This window comes from Trachemys scripta, chromosome 11, assembly GCF_013100865.1.
Source record: "Trachemys scripta elegans isolate TJP31775 chromosome 11, CAS_Tse_1.0, whole genome shotgun sequence".
NCBI lineage: Eukaryota > Metazoa > Chordata > Testudines > Emydidae > Trachemys > Trachemys scripta.
This window is the reverse complement of record NC_048308.1, coordinates 72,481,663-72,502,707: the sequence shown is the minus strand read 5'-3', so window position 1 is coordinate 72,502,707 and position 21,045 is coordinate 72,481,663. Positions and strand designations below refer to the sequence as shown.

At 46.8% G+C, this 21,045-nt stretch overlaps 1 protein-coding gene and 1 pseudogene across 4 annotated transcripts in view; both read right to left on the bottom strand.

Moving 5' to 3' along the window:
• The window catches only part of LOC117884789 (UDP-glucuronosyltransferase 1-6-like), a 107,991-nt gene that overhangs the window by 19,209 nt on the left and 67,737 nt on the right, over positions 1-21,045 (bottom strand). The window contains exon 1 of one of the 4 annotated variants that reach the window (XM_034785583.1): positions 16,451-17,329. The exons of 2 other annotated variants lie outside the window; for them this stretch is intronic. In XM_034785583.1, the coding sequence (XP_034641474.1) occupies positions 16,451-17,314 (864 nt within the window). In that variant the 5' untranslated portion in view covers positions 17,315-17,329. Of the gene's footprint in view, positions 1-7,953; positions 8,893-16,450; positions 17,330-21,045 lie in introns of those variants that run through there. One more of the 4 variants, XM_034785584.1, reaches the window with a different exon arrangement.
• Positions 355-1,512, bottom strand: LOC117884790 (annotated as a pseudogene).

Here is a 21,045-nt window from a genome sequence, read left to right as displayed (position 1 = left end):
TGACAGTTCGTTAGCAAGAGTCAGGCTAACTGTAACCCTAATAACTCAAGGTTTGTAGAAGCGAGGAATGTGTGAGGCGAGTGGGAAAGAACTGCATGAGAAGTTGTTGCGACCTTGTATAGATCATGTGTAGATAATATGGAATGTAGACTAAGAGTCTACATTAGTGAGCAAAACAAGATATCAGGATGACCTGTGTATAAACAAAATGCAGCTGTTACTCATTATTGTCTGTAACAAAAGGTATAAATGCTTGCTGTAATTGTTTACCTGTTGAGAGACCTGCTTAGCTCTCTCCCTCTATGCAATTGATAGAGAGAGAGAAAATAAAGTATCCGATTTGCTGTACCCAAACAAAAAGTGAGAACTCTGTTATTCTCCGACAATAATAATCGAGCCTACAGAAAAACCCATTGAATAATCTTGTAATATTTTCAGCTTTTTAAAAATAACTTACAAACCTTGGCTAATGGTTTCTTCTGTTCACAGTTGGTGCCTCCTATGAAGACCAAGTTGGGCATCACTGGCCTGGAACGCAAAATCATATCTCAGCAGCCAAATGGATGCTTTGCTGAACAGTTCCAGGATCGTTACCTCTCTCTGAAGAAACTCAGAAGCCAGGCTCTCAGATTATGAATATAACAGGTAACAAAGTAAATTCTCTGCAGCATTGACTAATAGGTTCTTCACGCGCTGGGTAAATGTCATATGGTCGGAATTGGATGTGAAAATCCTTGGGACATAAGAAAGAGGATTGGGACACTGAGTGGCTTTGAAGTCCAAGCCACATGGAAGTCCACGCATGAAGTACACGGAGGGAACTGAAAGATATTCAGCAATTATTGGTCCACGTGGCAACACAGGATCCGTAAGGACAGCATCAAATTTGCTGTCCTCAAGGTATTTAATCAACTCTTTGTTATATAAGAAATGCCTGCAGACAGATGAGAACATGGTTGTAAATTGTGATATGTTTTCAAATACTCTGGTCATTTTCTCTGGAAACGGCAGGTCAACAAAAATGTTCTCTCCTATTGAATGGTTAAAATTTATCCAACGATTCCTGTGTGTAAGGCACTCGATATGTTTTTACTGTGTAATAGTCTGATGTTCCCATGAGCAAGGTGACTTCTGGGATTATGACAACAACATTGTGCCCTCTTTTCCCAAGCATTTCCACTACCACACACATGCTGAGCCAGTGACTCCCATCTTGAGGCACAACCAGCAGTTTCCCACCTTCAGCAAAACTCCACAAAGAGAGAAAAAGAGGCAGCCCAGTGGTTCCCTGCTTTCCTGACATGGCTGCCATTGTGCTACTAGGAATAAAAAACCCAACTTTCTCCCCAAGAAACCTTCCAAGCAGCATTTAAAGGCAGAAGTCTCTGGGATTGCAGCTGTCTCTGTGACCTTTAAGCCCAATTCATTCTCAACTCTAGAAACCTTTCTCAACAAATATTTTACGTAACACACAATGCTTTAAACTGTGATGAAAGGGGGGATGTTAAACAAGACTGGATAGATGTCAGCAGTGCCGCTGGAGTTTGTTACATGCAAACACAACACCTCCATCAGCATTTCATATTCTAAAATGAGTCAGCATTATTAACAAAGATTCTGGTGGAGAGGTCGCAGGATTTCATAGCAGGGTTGGTGTGGGCCAGGGTTGGTTCAAGGACCTCAGGGTAGGTCTACACAGCAGTTAAACACCTACTAGCCTCGTTCACCAGAAATAACCTTGAGGAAATTACACTCTTCCTCATCCGCAGCAAGACAGTGGTGACAGATACAACTAAGGCGGGATACAGACGAGAAGAACACACTTCTTGCGCCAATCCTGAATGCTGCTGCCCACATAGTCACTAGGTCTGAAAGGGGCAACATGGGAGGACATTTCCATGCTGGAATTTCGGAACCCCTTGAAAACCTGAGCCTGGAGGATGTAGCACAGTGGGTTACAGCTTTTAAGGGAGTTAGGGAGTTAAGGGAGATCCACAAAGGGTCTGAGCATTACAATGCCTCAATCCTACGTGCTCAGTGGAATTCACAGCCCTGAGCTAGGTGCCCAGGCATTGTATGGGAAGTGTTAGAGACCAAAGAAAGGGATTCTCAGAAGCCAGCAAGCAGAGCTAAGAGCTACCTAGGCAGTCTACACTATGGACCTTACAGCAGCACAACTGCACAACTGTACCGCTACTGCTGTGCCGCTGTGAGATCCCCCATGTAGCTGCTCTCCTGCCTGTGTAATTAAACCACCCCCAAAGAGCTGCGTTAACTATGTCAGCAGACTCATAGAACATAGAATATCAGGGTTGGAAGGGACCTCAGGAGGTCATCTGGTCTAACCCCCTGCTCAAAGCAGGACCAACCGCAATTAAATCATCCCAGCCAGGGCTTTTTCAAGCCGGGCCTTAAAAACCTCTAAGGCTGGAGATTCCACCACTTCCCTAGGTAAGAGAAGAGTCTCCCCTGCCCACACAGCGCTAGCCACACCAGCACTTTTGTCAGTGAAATTTCTGTCGGTTCGGGGGTGTTTTTTACACCTCTGACCAACAAAATTTTAGCAACAAAAGTGCTGGTGTGGACAAAGCCCTAAGCTAGCCGGAAATGCTGAGGAGAGGCATAAGCCCTATCAATCAAACTCCAGGCCGGGGCAAGGTGCCTTTCCACCTCTGAGGATTCACAACCATGAACCCTGTCCAGAGCTAGCGCCTAACCCAGTCCATTCTCACAAAAAGCCACTGTGAGAGAGTGACTGACTCTGTGGCCCATGGAGAGGCCCTCATACCAGATTGGAAGAGTCAGATTCAAGATCCTGAACTAAGAAATCTGTAATTGTTTATACAAAGTGGAACAGCTCTAACAGGAGCAAGAGACACCTGAGAATACCCAATAGCCTGGCAGTCAGGGCACCCACCTAGAATGTGATTAGACCTAGACCTGATTCACATTTCTGCACCAGAGAGGGTGGGGGATTCAAACCCAGGTCTCTCACATCCCAAGTAAGTGCCCTAACCATTGGTATAATGGGACTGGGACACACACCTGCCCACTCTTGCCTTGGTTGTCTTTTGTGCAGGTTCTGAGTACACTTACTGGATGGGCCCCGCAGGCAAGGTGGGGGTTGGGGGGGGGGTGGATGCCTCATCTGAGAATCCTACTGGGGTTTAAGTATGAGCCACAGGCTGAATAGTTCAGTGGGATCAGGAGTTAGCACATGCCCACCAGTGGAGACTATTATTGTATCTACTTCAATCAGTGCACCTAATCAAACTGTGATTTGTGGACATGCTGATGTACCTCCCTCACCCTGATATAATGATAAACTTCACACTGAGCACAGATTTCAAAGACATGACTTGGGAGAGATGCAGGAAATAAGTAATAAGTAACCAAGGCAAAAGTACCATGGCATGATTAGCTTATTGAAAGCATAATACGAGATATGATATGTAAACAATCTCTTTTGCTATGATTTGCTCTCTGCTTTTAAGATACCTTGTGCTAATAAGATCAAGAGCCTTAGACTGTAGCTTGGATATCTTCTCACAGGTCACCCCACAGACAGCAAAAGCTCTCAGTGCCAAAGGAGCAGTGGTGAAGAAGGAAAGGGTCTTCAGACTTCACCTCCCTTGGGTTCTCAGCAAGGCTGACGAGAGGGAGGGGAAGCCGGTACAAATTACTGGGTCCTGGTGGTCCAGAAAGGGGACCGGGGCTCGGCTTCCGCCCCCACTCGTCGGCCCTGTTTAGCTGTCCACTCTTGCTGGGGGGGTCCAAAATTTTTTTTTCACCGGTGCCCGAACCCACTTTCAGCAGCCCTGGTTCTCAGTCAGCAAGGCCTGAGCTAAAGGAGCCTTCTCTCAGAAGGGGCCAAGCAGGACTGCATCTCTTGTGGTTACAGGGGAGAGATGCTGAAGGATCAGAAAGGCCCTGTACCTTTATGGAGGAGAAGGAAGCCATTGTGTTTTTGATCAGAAATCACTAAGGCCCAGACCCGTAAAGGGAGTTAAGCACCTAAAGACCCTTGAGGATCTGGGTCTAGGACTCTGGTTGTCTCTCTTTGAACTCTAAGCCCTATTGACATTCAAGTTAAGTTTTTATTTTGAGAGACAATGTGGGTGAGGTAATATCTTTTATTGGACCAGCTTCTGTTGGAGAGAGAGACAAGCTTTCAAGCTATACAGAGCACTCCAATATCCTGGGACCAACACAGCTCCAACACTGCAAACATACTTAGAAAGATTCATATAGTTAACATATGTTCTAAACTAGGAAAAAAACGAGGATGGTACGCAATGATTAACTGATAACAGGAGTGTCAATGGAGTTTAAGTAATATATTAACAAACCACCTCCAGTCATTTCACTTGGGTACAATGATTCAGCACAACTAGCAGAATCTTTACACAACAGAGGCTGCTGAAGTTCATAGAAGGGACAAAGTGGGTCAGAGTTGTTTGAAGAAGCTCACACCAGCAGTTGCCTGCATTACACCTAGCTCAAGCCTGTACTACTTCAGTGTATGGGGAAAACCATTTTCCTAGTTTCTACACTGAAATTTCATTTACTCTCTGTATGTCTCCCTGAAGCCTCAACTGTCTGCTGACTCAGTGGTTGAGAGCTCTTTTTTTGTTGTTGAGAATATTACCAGGTGGAATCATCACAGGGTTCTGTGGTGTTACCTTCTAATTTTTAAGTTCTCAGCCATTTTTTGGCTATTTTTACACACACGATTTTGAAAGTGATGCAAGTGCACCAGCATGGGCTTTCAGCTCCTAGTAGTTTCAATCTGACACCCCCTGTAGGGCACTTCCAGATACACTTCTAAGTGCAACATTGACATGCGTTCTGCACTGTCCTCTGCCGAGGGAGCAGGTGGGATGAGCGCGCCCCCCCACCCCCATAGCAGCATGGCTCATGAGAAAGCCATGCTGCCAGGATGAAGTGCTACATAGAATCATAGAATATCAGGGTTGGAAGGGACCTCAGGAGGTCATCTAGTCCAACCCCCTGCTCAAAGAAGGACCAATCCCCAGACAGATTTTTGCCCCAGATCCCTAAATGGACCCTTTAAGGATTGAACTCACAGAGCATCATGAAGGGGACTCACCTATTTAACATCTCAACACAGGAAACTTGTAATTAGTCTCAATCTAATAGAGCCCGGTGGTTTTGGCCAAAGTGAAATAACACAAAAAACAACCTCTCCTACAAAATAAAACTAAAAACTCCCCCTGCAATGGGGACTCCTGCAGCTCTTTTGCCACAGGGGGTGGAGCCTGCTCTCTGCTCCAGGAGCTGGGACCTGACTTCTCATCATGACAGAAGGGTGGCCGGGCTGAACCAGAGTGGCACTGTAACCCCATGCATCAGGCTGGAGTGCCCAGAGCAGGGAGCCAGGCCCCCATGGGACAGGTGCCACTGCTGTGGGGTGAGAGCAGGACGGGTTTACTTTGATTCCTCCACCCAGAGGTTTTCCACTCCCACCTGCCCCCTACTGGTCAGAACCCAGCCCGCCCCCCGGGCCTCCCACAATAACACAAAATAAAATGAAATGCCCAAAAACCACGATGACAAATTATAAAAAAATAAATATAATTTCCTGGGTCTCTGACACTAGCTGCATGGATTTCATTTTGAAAAATGGCTAGTGATTTAGATGCCTTAATTTTGAAGCGGCTAACTTAAGCCCTCTTAAAAAGGCCTGGTTGTCAGAGGGTGGATGATCAGCACTTTCTGAAAATCAGGCCTCTTTGAGGTGTCACAAATTGGGCATCCAAAAATGGAGGTCCCCAAAGTAAGTTGCTTTTGAAAAATATAGGCCACGTGTTTTTCTCTAAAAAGCATAAAACGTACATTAATAGATGTAATGCAGAAAACATACCTGAGTAATTTGTAATGATTCCAGCAACATTTTGATCTAAAAATAAATTACCTGAGATTTTTTTCTTCTGACCACAATTGATGCCTCCAATGAAGACTATGTTCATAGAATCATAGAAACCAGGGTTGGAAGGGACCTCAGGAGGTAATCTAGTCCAACCCCCTGCTCAAAGCAAAATGTTGGGGCATCACCAGCCTGGGATACTCAAACACAAAATCACATGTCATCAGCCAAAAAGAGGACTGACTTAAAAGCTCTAGGACAGTCAAATCTCTTTGAAGAAACTCAGACGCTAGACTGTCAAACTGAGAATACATAAGCTTGCAAATCAAGGACTCCAGTGACCCAAATAATAAGTTTATCACATGCTGGGTAAACGACATATGGTCTGTGTAGGAAATAAAAAATTGGGGGATATAAGAAGGAGAGTCTGGACACTGAGTAGCCTTATCCAAACTACAGGGAATTCCACGCAAAAAGTTGACAGAAGGGACGGAAAGATATTCAGCAACTATTGATCCACAAGGTAACACAGAATCTGTAAAGATGTCATCAAAATGAACCTCCTCAATGTATTTCACCAATTCTTTGTTTAGCAAAAAGTGCTTACAGATGGCGAACATCATAGTACTAAAGTTGGTGAACCTTTCATGTGCTGTGAAAAGACTCTTCAGAATAGGTCCATCATCAAAAATATGATAACCAAAGGACTGGAAGTAGACATCCAAATCTTCCTGTGTGTGGGGCACAGGGTATGTTTTCACTGTGTAATAAGGGGATGCTCTCATGAGTAAATTGGCTTCTGACACAAAAACTACTATTTCATGTCCCTTCAGGCTGAGTTTCTCTAGCACCTGACTCATGATTTCCGTCCATAGGCATCACCAATAGCTTTCCACCTTTAGCAAGACTGCAGAAGGCCAGAAAAAGAAGTAACCTAGAAACAACTGGACACCATGACTGGGAGGAAGGAGCCATGTTCATAGTGGTGGGGAGGGGGGGGGGGAAACTTCCATCACACAGGTACTGAACACTGATTTATACAAGAGAACTATGGTCATCAAAGCTTACTCCTTGCAAAGTAAATGTTTACCTAGGTTCAGACAAAGATCAGATTAACTAGGAGTTTGGCATCATAAAAATTAAGCAATGCTAACAGCTTCTGCAAAGGTAGAACTACTAAATTATTTTGGTGGAATGCTACCACAGGACTTGCTATTTGGTCCTAAGAAATAAATTGAAAATAATAAGTGTTCGCACAAAGTAGAAAAAGAGGATTGGGAACATTACTGGTGGCAGGGTGGGGAGGGAAGAGGGGAAGATTTATAGATACAGAGAACATAGAAGTTGCAGAGGATTCTTGTTGTCGTTTCTTTTCTTGACACTTTGACATCTATGAGTAGGATCCTCTTCATTCCAGCAGCGAGTAAGGGCTTTATGCTTATGAAACTTATACAAGCAAACAGCAGATGTGAAAGAGGGAGATGCCAGAGTCCATGGACAACATGCTAACGGAAATGCCAGCACCTTTCTCCAGCATGTATGTGCTGCCCAGGGGACCAGTCTCTGTCATCTTTTGTGTCTACCTCTAGCTAGTAGGTTTAGTCTTTTTTGGCCAGTAACTGGTGTCCTCCTGGACATTTTCAAAGTGAAGTTATTGGACCAGATCCTCTCCAGGTGTAAACTGACTTCAGCAGAGCTACACTGATTTATGGCAGCTCAGGATCTCGTCCTTGTTTGTGATACCAGCTAATATTAAGGTGTCTTAGTTGAAATGAGAACCAGCAGTGCTTAGTGCTTAAAAGAAAAGGTGGTTTGAATCACTCTATAATCTCTTATTTAAAAGTACATTTAAGAAGAAAGAAAAATAGCTGCTGAAAAGCTATGGAAGTGTGTAATGAAGTGAAAGCAAAATCACTTTCTTCTTAACAAGATGCTTAATCCTTGCCAAACTGAAATCGTTGGTATAATAATCCTATCTAGGATACAAAATTTCTAGTGAATTCCTGAATTCACTAGAAATTTTGTATCCTAGATAGGAGTACAACAAAAATAAAAGCTTTACCAACCTGAGATAATTCCTTCTGAGCGCAGTTGATGCCTCCGATTATAACAATGTTAGGCATCAGTGGTCTGGGATAGTCAATCACAAAGTCAAATCTCATCAGCCAAACAGATCCATGACTTAAAAGCTCAGTCACTGTTATCTCTCTCTGAAGAAATTCAGAGGCCAGTTTTGTATATGGCGCGTAAACAAAATCACAAAGGAGAATCTCCAATAAGCTGAATAACAGATTCTTCACACGCTGTGGAAATGTCATGTGGTCTGTATTGGTTGTCAATGGCCTTGGGACATAAGAAGGCGGGTTTGGGCACTGAATAGCCTTATAGTCTAAACCACATGGAATTCCACGCAAGAAAAACACAGAGGGGATAGAAAGATACTCAGCTATGATCTGCCCACAGGGCATCATGGGATCTGTAAAGACAGCATCAAATTTGCTCCCTTCTAGATATCGGATCAACTCTTTGTTGTACAGTAAATGTGTACAAGTGGATAAAAACAGAGTGGAGGTGTTCTTCAGCCTTTCACGTAATCGAACAAATCTTTCCAGAAAAGGTCGTTCCTCAAAAACCTCTTCAGTAAAAGCCAGAAAATGTCCCTCCAGCTCTGCCTTTGTGAAAGGTACCGGATACGTTTTCATGACATAATTCTCGGATGCTTTTACACGTAGGTTTATTTCAGGGGCAACAATGACTATCTCATGTCCTTTGTGCCTCAGTTCGTCCAGCACGGCACGCATGCTGAGCCAGTGACTTCCATCCATCGGCACCACAAGCAGCCTCCCACCATCAGCAAAGCTCAACAAGGCCAGGTAAACAAGCAGCGCTGCACTGATCTGGGGGCTAGAGTGAAACCCAGGAGCCATCTCTGCAGCAGTGCGGTGGGTACTACAGAAACTAGCAAATTGCCAGTCAGACTCCATTTAGTAACTCCTGACAACTCTATCTTCTGACCTTTATTCCTACGCACGCGCTATTCAAGTCAATGTTTAATTGCATAATGTATGTACATAACGAGATCAAACACAAAGGTCTGAAACCTGAGCTGCACTTTGGCAGTAACAGCATCATGATAAACTTGATTAACCGGGGCCTTTTTCAACTGAAGTTACTCTGACTCTTGTCACGCTAACCCCTGAGTTAAATCACGGCCCTGGGGTCCATAACCTCTACACAGTTGCACAAACCATCTCTGCACTGGTCAGATGAACGGGTGCTTAGTTAGTTTGGTAGGTAAGGGGGATGGTGCAGAAGAGAGGGATGAAGGAATCAGCTGTTGCTTTGGATAGGATTTTCAAAAGCAGTCAGCATGGGCTGACAATGGTAAAACTTCCCCCTGGCTTCACTGGAGATGGAGTTAGGCCAGCGCTGAGTGGCTAGGAAAATCTCCCCCTATATATTTAAGAGCTGTAGCACTTATTCACAGGAATTCCTCAGGCTGCAAGCAGTTCCCTCTAGAACTTAATTTTCTCTCTCCCCGATGATGGGCCTCCCAAAGGCCTCAGTAACAACCTGCCCCACTGCTTCTGAGAGGTGGAGAGAAAAGGTAGGGAAGGAATGAGTTCCCATCTGTCCATGGGAGGAGTTGCAAGGTATGGGTGTCTGATACTCTGCGGTTGGCCTCTGATCACCAGAGGGAGGGGTTCTTAATGGACCCATTTGCTGCACCTCAGCTTAGGGCTCTGTTTCAGAGCCCTCAATCAGGGACACTGCATTGTACTGTGTGGGCTATTCCATCCCCCTGGCTAGAGGCTCAAACTCAGACTAGACTTTGTACAAACATGGGGCTAGGAATCAAAATGGTCTCTTACTTATGGCAAGGAAGCGAACTAAACACTGAACACGGCCTGGTCACCTCTTCTGACACACAAGATGAATGCAGCAGTTTAAAACAAGAATTTGCATTTGCTCTTACGCAACAAAGCAGTGAGACCTCTGTGGTTATTCCCCACTATCAGCGCTACAATGCAGATCCCAAAGCTGCAGAATCAGACACAAAGCTGTTGTAGTGACTAGTAATAAGACTCTCAGAATCCGTGAATAAGGCATTTTTCATTTCCATTTTTCTTGACTGAGGTTAGTTCCTTAGATAGGTCAAATATTGGAGAGTATTGAAATCTATTATTTTAAAAATAACAGATGCAGTAAATGTGTTTTTGAGATACAAGGAGACTTAGAGCTGTGTGTAATCAGCATGTTGATGACACCATAATGCACCCCACCCCACTATTTCCGCAAGCAGCCTCACATATTGAACTGAAGGGCCGATGGAAAGGACCACTGCAGTGTCACCTAGGAGAGAGCCTCTTGAATAGATGAACCCAACAGTACATTCTGGTCCTCTCATCGGAAGAAGAATGATGCTACTCAACTGGAATTCTATATACCACAACCTTGTCAACAATATATCATGGTCAAAAGTATCCAAGGCAGATGGCAGATCTGAAAGAATTGGTATAAATACTGGGGCTTTGTCCATCACCAAGAGGAAATGATTGGTCAATGTAGCCTGTGCAATATATGTGCCTATTCCAGTCTAAAACCAGAATGAAAGAAGCTCCGAAAAGCTGAGCACTCCAGAGAATGCTTGAGCTGTCTCAAAATGACTTTCTCAATACTATCCCCCCCACCCCACCCCCGCCTAAAAAAATGTGTATAAGTGAATAAAACCAAAATGGAGAAAAGAAAAACTCAGAATGGATGGAAAGATACTCAGCTATTACTTGTCCACAGCATAAGCAGTGGGACCATAAAGGCAGCATAAAATTTACTCCTGTAAAGGTATTTGATCATTTTTGCTGTGCACTAATATGTACAAGTGGATAAAAGCAGAGATTGTTCCTCAAAACCCCCTGAATCAGTGAGTGATATTGTCCAACCAGCTCTTCCTTTATGAAAGGCACCGGAAACTTTTTCATGGTAATATTCTCTGATGCTTTTATGTGCATATTTATTTCAGGTGCAACAATGACTACTTCATGTTCTTTCTTCCTCCATGCTTGTTGAGACAGCACAACTCTGCAAGGAGGCCAGGAAAAGAAGAAGCACTTCAGCAGCTGTGCAACAAGATTGAGACATTTCTCCATAAACATATCCCTCATGTACAACAAAGTCAAGTTTTATACCTAATCCCATGCCCTTTGGTACAACTCCTGCCTGCTCACTGTATATCCTGTTAAAATTTCCAGTCAGTATGTAAGCTTATAACATGCCCACATTTAACAATAAACCAAAGTTAGAGGAACATGTGATCGGGTAGCTGGTCCATGCGGCCAGGTACGCAGCCTACCTGTGACAGGCTCTGCTAAGGAGAATGAGCCAACCTACGTCCACCTGTGAGTTATTTACCTAGGTGACTGGATGGCCATTCATTAGTTAATGAACTAATGGGTCAATAAAGGCTATGAGGACTCCATCAGAAAGCCCCAGAACAGAGGAAGCTCCTGGTGGGGAGCGACATCTCAGGGAAGCTACTGGCAGTGGTGTCTCCCTGAAGAGCACAGGCCCAGAGAGAGAGTGCTCCGAGGCAAGCAACCAGTGCAGCCCAGGAAACAAACTGGGCATGGGACCTTGTGAGGAACTACTAGGGTCTCAGCAAAGAGTGACACACCATCAGAGGAAGAGTGGCATCTGGCCAAAGGCCCAGCGGAGGCCCAAGTTCCAGGCAGCGAGCTAAGCCTGCAAGTGCCCCGTGACTACAGGGGAGAGACGCAAGATTGATTAACCCAGAGGTGGAGAGTTTCTGGTGGAGCAGCTGCCTGAAGCTGTTGGTTGGTTTTGCATTGTCCTTTTCTGATCAATAAATGAGACCCTCTGAAAAGTGCATGCTTTAATACTAGGAAGCCCTGCTTGTTGATACCCCAGATGAGGAGAAACTGAGGCAGGGGCTCATCTGTGGAGCCACATCTGGCCGCAAGGGAACATGCAGGGTGAACCTCCAAGTCAGTATAGAACACTTAACCGCTTTCCCAGTCTGTGTACGCTCCGACCTACTGCCTTCTCCATATCACTGAGGTAGAACCTCCCACCTTCTAAATGCCTCCCCAGATCCTACAAAGGAATCCCAATGAATTAAGTCTCCCTGTGATGGCTGCCCTCCCTGACTTGTGCAGGTTCCCATCTTCCAGTCCCCATGCAGGGGACTAGGAAGTGAAGTTGAGGGCTGCCCTAACCCCTTCTCCAGGTTTCAATTGCTTCCCAGCCTCCTGCAAGAATCCAGGGATAGAAGAATGGTTTTTTCTGTACTTATGTAGGCTCCATGGAGTGAAGAGGAATCTTGTTTGGAAGTTGCTCCCCCAATCCCACGCCGGGGCTTCAGGAAAGAAGGAGGAAGGACCCTTGTTTTGGTCCCAACTCAAAACTGGAGCTGGTTGGCAAATTACTTTTCCACCAGAAAATTTCAATGACAACACAATTGTTCAGATTTTCATTGAAAAAAGGAAAGATGTGAAACCCAAACATTTTTGCTTTAAAGCCAAAACAAATTAATTTTTCAGTTGCAGAAAATGGAACATTTTTGTAAAACTAAAAACTGAAAAAATCTGAGAATTTTCAACAACAAATAGAAACATTTTTGCAAAAACGTTCCTTTTGTTGAAGAGTCTCTGCAGCTGGCAAACACCGTCCTGCAGAGCCGAGGGAAGAGAATGCTGTGGGGATGCCGCAGAGCAGTAACTGAGGATGAGGTAATCATGTTAGTGAACAAGACTGGAAGTGAAACTTATCATACACAAAGTGTTGTCAAACACCGCTACAGCAGTCCTTTACTACTAATGAAATGATACTGATTTATACCAGTGGCAGAATCTCTCATTCCCACCTAGTGACCCAACTTTTCAAGTGACCCATTCACGGGATCAACAAAAACTTGCTCCTTAACCCAGGTGGTAATTTAAAAAGGGTGAAGCAGAATTGTACTCAGTATGTTTGGGACAGGTGCCAGTCTAATAGGAGGTTCTCCTGTTACAGGTTTCACTACGCTCATTGGATTCAAAATAAGACAAGACTTTGCAAAAGCCTTGAAGCGTGTGAACTGTGCTGGATCTTGAAATTCCATTAACTTGCTGTAATAAGGTACTTAAACACATAGCATGTCTGTTACAATTTATAAACCCTAAACTCCTAGTACAAACAGTAGTTCAAACACTGGGCTAAATCCTATTTCCACTCAGTGGAAAATCTCCTACTGAGTTCAAGGTGGACCAGGATTTGACCATTATTTTCAAAGATAGCTTTTATGATGTGTACTATCTTGGTAATAACAGGCCACAATTGTTCCCACTCAACATGTTAGTTGCAGTGACTTTGAGTCATCAGCAGGACCAGATTAACCCATCACTGGCCATAGGCAAACATACACTCCTGGGCCCCTTACTTTCTAATATGAATAATAACAAACAGCTAATAAATGAAAAGCAGGGGAAAAATACACTTTGATTATGTTCCCTCCCATTCAGGTCACTGCAGTAATTCCTGTCTCAGCCTGGTCACTTTCTGCTGTTAGAGAAGGAAGTGGTTTCTTTACCCACTGCCCTTCTCTTTCCTTGGCTCTGCTGGGAATGGAGAAGTGAGTCACAGTTGTGTGTGAGAACTATCTTTGCCCTCTCATCCACTGGTGTGGATTTGCATGCAGATTGAAAGTACTTCACTCACTTGACTGAGTGGCTTTGCAACCTAGTGCATGGTGGGGTTTACAACACCACTGATATGTGGCCTGGCTGCCCCTCTGTCATGTAAAAAAAAAAAAAAAAACCAAAAAATCAAAAACATTCTCCCCCCCCCCACACACACACATATACACCCCCATGAAATTGGGCCCCAGGCACATCCCTTATTTGCCTTTGCATTCATAGAATCATAGAATATCAGGGTTGGAAGGGACCTCAGGAGGTCATCTAGTCCAACCCCCTGCTCAAAGCAAGACCAATCCCCAACTAAATCATCCCAGCCAGGGCTTTGTCAAACTTGACCTTAAAAACATCTAAGGAAGGAGATTCCACCACCTCCCTAGGTAACCCATTCCAGTGCTTCACTAGCCTCCTAGTGAAAAAGTTTTTCCTAATATCCAACCTGGACCTCCCCAACTGCAACTTGAGACCATTACTCCTTGTTCCGTCAGCAGGTACCACTGAGAACAGTCTAGATCCATCCTCTTTGGAACCCCCTTTCAGGTAGTTGAAAGCAGCTATCAAATCCCCCCTCATTCTTCTCTTCTGCAGACTAAACAATCCCAGTTCCCTCAGCCTCTCCTCATAAGTCATGTGCTCCAGCCCCCCAATCAGTTTTGTTGCCCTCGGCTGGACTCTTTCCAATTTTTCCACATCCTTCTTGTAGTGTGGGGCCCAAAACTGGACATAGTACTCCAGATGAGGCCTCACCAATGTCGAGCCAGCCCTGGTCACCACATGCCGCTGTTGCACATAGTCTTAGAAGTTCTTTTTCTTAGTGAATGGGCAGTAGCCACTGTTTGAAGAATTTGTGTATTATTGCTAGTTTTGTTATGGAGTTTCATTTTGGAGAAGCTGTTGCAAACAACAAGAAACTTTGCACTCTGCCTTAATGTCTCTAAGTAGAGGCTGTTTTTGAGGTAAGAGTTGCTCCCTGGGAACCAGGCATTAGTGTTTTGGTGGAGATTACTAAAAGAGGGATTTGTCTGCTGGATGTTTATGACAACTTCGGTTCCAGGATTGGTGAATATACTATGAATAAACCAATTACACTAAGAAAATACCCGGACTCGACATCACTAATTTCTCATCCAATGAGAAAGCAGCACACAAGACCTGAACATCTGATACCACTGAGCAGAGGGTGACCATATAAAATATAGTGTGCTTGCCTTGTTAAAGTTGTAGAAGAGGTTTCCTCTCCGTTTTTTTGGTATGAAGTCATCTAGAGTAATAATGCTGTTGACAATGCTGCTCTACTGTCTACTGGTTTTACAGTTTTGAAATAATCTTTGTTGTATGTTGAAAATAGTTATAAAATGTGCCATTCTCAGGGAGAGGAGTGGAAAGTTGGATAAAATGTAGTTTTCTTTACACTGTGAAGTTTCCGGATTTGACAAACTGATAAAAAATGTGCAGGTAGCTCTAAGTATGAGGGATTCCTATGTAGCTATAATTGTTGGACAAATGCTTAACAAATTGTTGGACTCTGTGATTTACACATATTATTGTGGGCTGGTGAAGTCTGGGAGGGATTGTATTTCAAGAAGCATAACCCCAGCTGAAGCTCCCAGGCACTAGGGAAAGTATAGATTCTGCCCCTGAATTCTAAAAAACTACCTACTAGAGGTGATGAAGCAGATCTATTTGTTGTTTGCAATCTGATCAAAGCAAGGAGATTAGTTGCATGCTCAACAACGCCAGGAGAGGAGTATCAAAAAGCCACACTGATCTGGGGTCCTGCTTCCAATTGCTTTTTATTTGGCAGAAAAGTTGCTGGAATAATGTTAGCTGTAGTTGGATTTGTAACAAAAGCTATTAAGTGACCTTTCTTAGGGCTACCCCATCCGAGCTTGTTGCTGGGGTATTGGTTTGAGCGTCTGAGTGTTTGTGATTACTCTGCTGATTTTGTGAAACTAGAAGTGCAGAGCCATTAAATTTACTTCAAAGTAAGTCCCCTGAGCAGAGATTTTTAGCCACAATGCTCATCTCACCATGATTCTACGTAGTGCCTAAAGACTAAATAAATAACATTTTTTCCCTTTTATCTTTGGTACTTACAAAGAGCCTATCCACATGGTGTGTGAGGCTGTATTAGCAGTTGTGGGATGAGCCAACCTTGCTAGTCTAGCACTTCAAAACCCCCAAAGGTAGCAGGAGAAAAGTGGGGAGGGTTGAAGGCTACCACCTACACTGTCAAAAGGAGCAAAAGGTAACGGTGGGACAAGGGGCCAGTTGGCACAGGGGAATGCTAGATGTAAGGAGGAGGGGTCATGGATTATGCTGGCAACCCCAAACCAAGTGATACTTGGCAGTTTCTGTTGCATTTGCTTTGAAAGTGGGGTGCATGAGCCCAGACACACCGAAATTGAAGACGTGTGTATGAACTCTTACGAACCAAAACTCTTATGTTTTGCAAAGCTATATGGGCAGTCCCAGGAGAAAGCCGATGGAAGAGGGAACAGACATAATTTGTTAATTATGCCCCTTATCTTTTAAAATTACATGAAACAATGTGACTTTTTCAGCCAAGTCTACATTAGATATACAGTTATAGATGGTACAGAGCACATAATAAAGTGATTGCCAACAGCATTTCCCTTGCAACTTCAGTATTTTTGTTTTGTTTATATGGAGATATTCCTATCTCATAGAACTGGAAGGGACCCTGAAAGGTCATTGAGTCCAGTCCCCTGCCTTCACTAGCAGGACCAAGTACTGATTTTGCCCCAGATCCCTAAGTGGCCCCCTCAAGGATTGAGTTTACAACTCTGGGATTAGGGGCCAATGCTCAAACCACCAATCTATCCCTCCCCCCACCAAACAAATCACTAACCTGAGACAATGGCTTCTTCTGTCCACAATTGATCCCTCCAATAAAGACCATATTGGGCATCACAGGCATGGGATACTCAAACACAAAATCAACTCTTTTCAGCCAAATGGATCCATGACTTAAAAGTTCCTTCATGGTCATCGGTCTTTGCAGAAAATCAGAGGCCAGACTTTCAAATTGTGAATAAGCAATGTCACAGAGAAGGGATTCTGATGAGCTGATTAATAGGTTCTTCACACGCTGGGTAAATGTCATATGGTCTGTGTTAGATGAAAGCATTCTTGGGACATAAGAAGGTGGGTTTGGACATTGAGCAGCCTCAGACTCGACACCACATGGGATTCCCCGTAAGAAGAAAATAGAAGGGATAGAAAGATGCAAAGCTATGATCTGTCCACAAGGCAACATGGGATCTGTAAAGACAGCATCAAAGTTACTCCCTTCAATGTATTCCATCAGCTCTCTGTTGTACAGTAAGTGTGTGCAAGTGGCTAAGAGCAGAGCAGAGGTGTTTTTAACATTTTCAAATATTTTAATAATCCTTAACGGAAAAGGTTGTTCCTTAAAATTGGTCTCGGCAAACGTGAGAAAATGTCCATCCAGGTCTTCCTTTGTGAAAGGCACAAGATACGTTTTCATCATGTACGACTCTGATCCTCCTATGAACAGATTTATTTCTGGTGCAACAACAATTATTTCATGTCCTCTCTTCCTTAGTTCATTGAGCACTGCTTTCATGCTGAGCCAGTGACTTCCATCCATAGGCATCACAAGCAGCTTCCCAGCAGCAGCAAAACTTAACAAGGACGTGAAAAGAAGCAGCACTGTGGTAAGTGCGCGCTGACGATGAACCCCAGGATACATTTCTCCTTTGAAAGCCCAGTGCGTACGCACAGCCATATATGGCCAAGTTTTATACCAATAACCACACCCTGTGGATTTATGACAACACTTCAAAATTCCAACCATGTACCTTGTCAGTTTGTCAAGTGTTTATTGTTAGATGGCTGCACCCTATGAAACGGGGAGGGGATTAGGGATTGTAAAAGCCTGACATTAGAATTGCAAATTGACAATGGGTGTGCTTGCTCCTACAAGATACCTTCAAGGAAATCTTTGCTATTGAACATGCTCCAAGAACAAGTAATTCTTTAACCATTATAGCCTATTATTCTTTTACAATGACACCTATTCCTGGGATAAAAGAGCACAGCTGTTTCATCTTAACATATTGCTATGTTGCAGGGGACTCTTACAGTCACTGTTTTAGGGCTAGTCTACACCAGAAGCGCTACAGCGGGGCAGCTGCATTGTAGCCAAGGTCAGATTAACTTTTTGTGGGCCTGGTGCCAAACATATTTCTGGGCCTCCATTGGGGAAATAGGGCATGTGATGGGGGGCGGTCTGCAGAGCAAGGGGCCGGTTGGGGGCAATGAGGCGCAGCGCAGCAGGAGTGGCTTCACTGAGCCCAGCACAAGGGCACTGTTTACAAACCCACAGCTGCTAGACACACACTGGTCTGCCCAGCCCTGCACTGCCAGCGTGCCCATTCCACGGCACCCCTTGCCCAGTGTCCCCTCATCCAGAGACTTCCCCCATAGATCCCTATGCCCAGCACCCCCTGCCCAGAGACCCTTCTCCCTGACCTCCCACCACACCTGCACAGCATTCTGCACACCAGTCCATACCCCCTGCCCAGCTCCTCCACCCACAGATCCCCTACTGTCCAGCACCCCCTTCACAGTCCCACCATCACAGCTGTACAGCGCCCCATATTCCTGAGGGAATTCTGCATCAAATTCTGTGCATAATATTTTAAAATTCCGCTTTTTTTTTTTTTTTTTTTTTTTACAATAAATAAATGTGGAAGCTCCACCATGACAGTGGGGGGCACAGGCCACTGGCTGCATGGAGGTGGGAGAATACCCTGCAGCCTTCCCCGGCCCCCTGGGACAGGGACTTGGCAGTGACGCTGAACCTGACCCTGACACAGCACAAGGGCCATGCCTGCCACAGAAACTCCCTGGGGCCCTGTCCCTTTTGCACCAGGCACACCAGATGTGGGCAGGGAGGCTCAGTCTGGCAGTAGGATCCAAGTCCAGAGGGACTTAGTGTGGGGGGATCCAGATGGGAGTAGAGGGTTCTGTGTGGGGCAGTCTGGATGCAGGCAGTTCAGTGGGGGATCTGGATGCATAGGGAGGTTCCAGGTGCAGGGGCAATGGGAGTCTGCAGGGGGGACCAAGTGACAGTGGTTGAAGCTCAGAGGGGAGTGGTGGGGGTGGGTCTGGGTGCAGGGGAGGTGGGGTTCATTTGGGTGGGGGTCTAGGTGTAGGTGGTTGGGGCTTAGTGGGGAGGGCATCTGGGGGGCTCATTGGGATGGTACAGATGCAGGGGAGATGGGTCTTGTCAGGGTGAAGGTTTGATGGGCCTGCTTAACAGGGGAGCCCCAGCTCCTGCCAAGGGGATCTGCACGCTGGGCCCCTGCATTCCCATCCCCTTCTCTTCCCCATCCCATGCCCCTTCCCCACTGCTCCATCTCCTCTCCATCCCACCCCCTTCCTTCCCCCCGCCTCTTCCCCCTGCCCCCGATTCCGTCATCCCCTTCTCTTCCCATCCCAAGCCCCTTCCCCACTGCTCCATCTCCTCCCCATCCCACGCCCTGCCCCACCGTGAGCACTCACTGTTGTACAAAATGAAGGATGGATCCCAGCACACAGAAGGGAGCTTTAACCAGCACTAGGACCCAGAAGGTGGCGTTCAGCTGCAAAGTCCAGGGGGCTGAGCAGCACCTTCTTTTTTCAGCTGGTCTGCGCAGCTCTGCGTTCACAGAAGGGGGGGGAAGGGGGTGGGCAGTGGCATGTGACCTTGCACCCCATATGGCCGCCACCCCTTGCCTCTATTTGGGGGGCAGTGGCCCCAAACTATGCTATGAACATTCCCAATCCCACCCCCCGTTCCTCCTTCACTTTCTGCAGGGAAGCAAAGAACACTGCAGGAGGGGGACCTGGGCTGTTTTCATTCCCCCTGGGGCCCAGGAGTACCCCACACAGACCCCCACTGCCCAGCACCATCTCCAGAGACCCACTCCCCCTGCCCTGCCTGCCCCCCAGCCATACTCACTGGCCCGCTGGGTGGGGGCTATTTGCGTTGCCTAGGCTGAGCCAGCATCACAGCTGGGGCCGGTCAGGGATCAGAGTGGAAGGGGCCTGCCCAGGCTGGCCTCCCTCAGAACCCCCTTGCCTGGTGCCCAGACGAGCCCCGTCTCCCCCCTCCAAGGCCGGCACCTGCACAGGTCCCAGGCAGCTCAGCCCCAGGAGGTGGCAGGCAGAGCAAGACCATCCGGAGCCAGAGCTGCGCTGGGGAGCAGGGCAGGCAGACCTCTGTGGGACGTGACCCCCGAGACCTCCCCAGCCCAGCCGGCGGAGGAGCGAGTGGGCAGAGGAGGCGGGGCGTGGCGGGGATACCTGGGCTGGCTGGACAGCTGAGAGAGCACGGGGGAGGGGCTGGAGAGGAGAGGAGCCACCCTGCGGTGGCCCCTCGGCTGGCAGCGCAAGTGAAGTGCAGCGCCCAGCGGGCTGACAGGCCCCTGTTGAGCATGGGCCTGGTGCCAGGGCGCCTCTGGTGCCATTGTAAACCCAGTACTGGCTGTAGCGTGTCTGGTGAAGACACTTTATGCTGACTGGAGAGAGTTCTCCTGTCTGTGTAATAAATCCACCTCCGTGAGAGTCGGTAGCCATGTTGGCGGGAGAAGCTCTTAGGTCGGTGTAACTTACGTCATGGGGGGGGCTTTTTCACACCCCAAAGCAACATAAGTTCTGCCGAGATAACCGGTAGTGTAGACAAGCCCTATACTATGATGCCATATAGAGTAATAATGCTGATGTCACTGCTGCTCAAGTGTAGGGTTACCATATCTAATAAATAAAAAAAGAGGACCCTCCACGGGCCCTGGCCCCGCCCATTTCCCCACCCCCAGCACCGCCCCAACTCCGCCCTAACTCCGCTCCCTCCCACTCCCAGCCACACAGAAAGGGCTGCCCGAGCGCTACCGGCTTCAAGGTTTGCCGGGCAGCCCCCAGACCCTGCGCCCCCCGGCCGGCACTTCCCCAACGCAGCTGGAGCCCGGGAGGGGAAGCGCCCAGCCGGGGGCGCAGGGTCTGGAGGCTGCCCAGCAAACCGTGAAGCCGGTAGCGCTTGGGCTTCGGGCAGCCCCCTTGCCTCCGGACCCTGCGCCCCCAGCCGGGCACTTCCCCTCCCGGGCTCCGGCGGCGCAGGGTCCGGAGGCATGGGGGCTGCCCAAAGCCCATAGCGCTCGTCTCTTAAATAGAGCCGAAGCGTTGGGGAGGAGCAGAGCCGCCGCGGGTGGAGGCTCTGCTCCTCCCCTGACTCTTAGGCTCTGTTTAAGAGCCGAGCTGCCCCAGCGCTACCGGCTTCGGGCAGCCCCCATATCTCCGGACCCTGCGCCACCGGAGCCCGGGAGGGGAAGTGCCCGGCCGGCGGCTGGGGTCCGGAGGCAAGGGGGCTGCCTGAAGCCCATAGCGCTCGGGCAGCTCGGCTCTTAAACAGAGCCGAAGAGTCAGGGGAGGAGCAGAGCC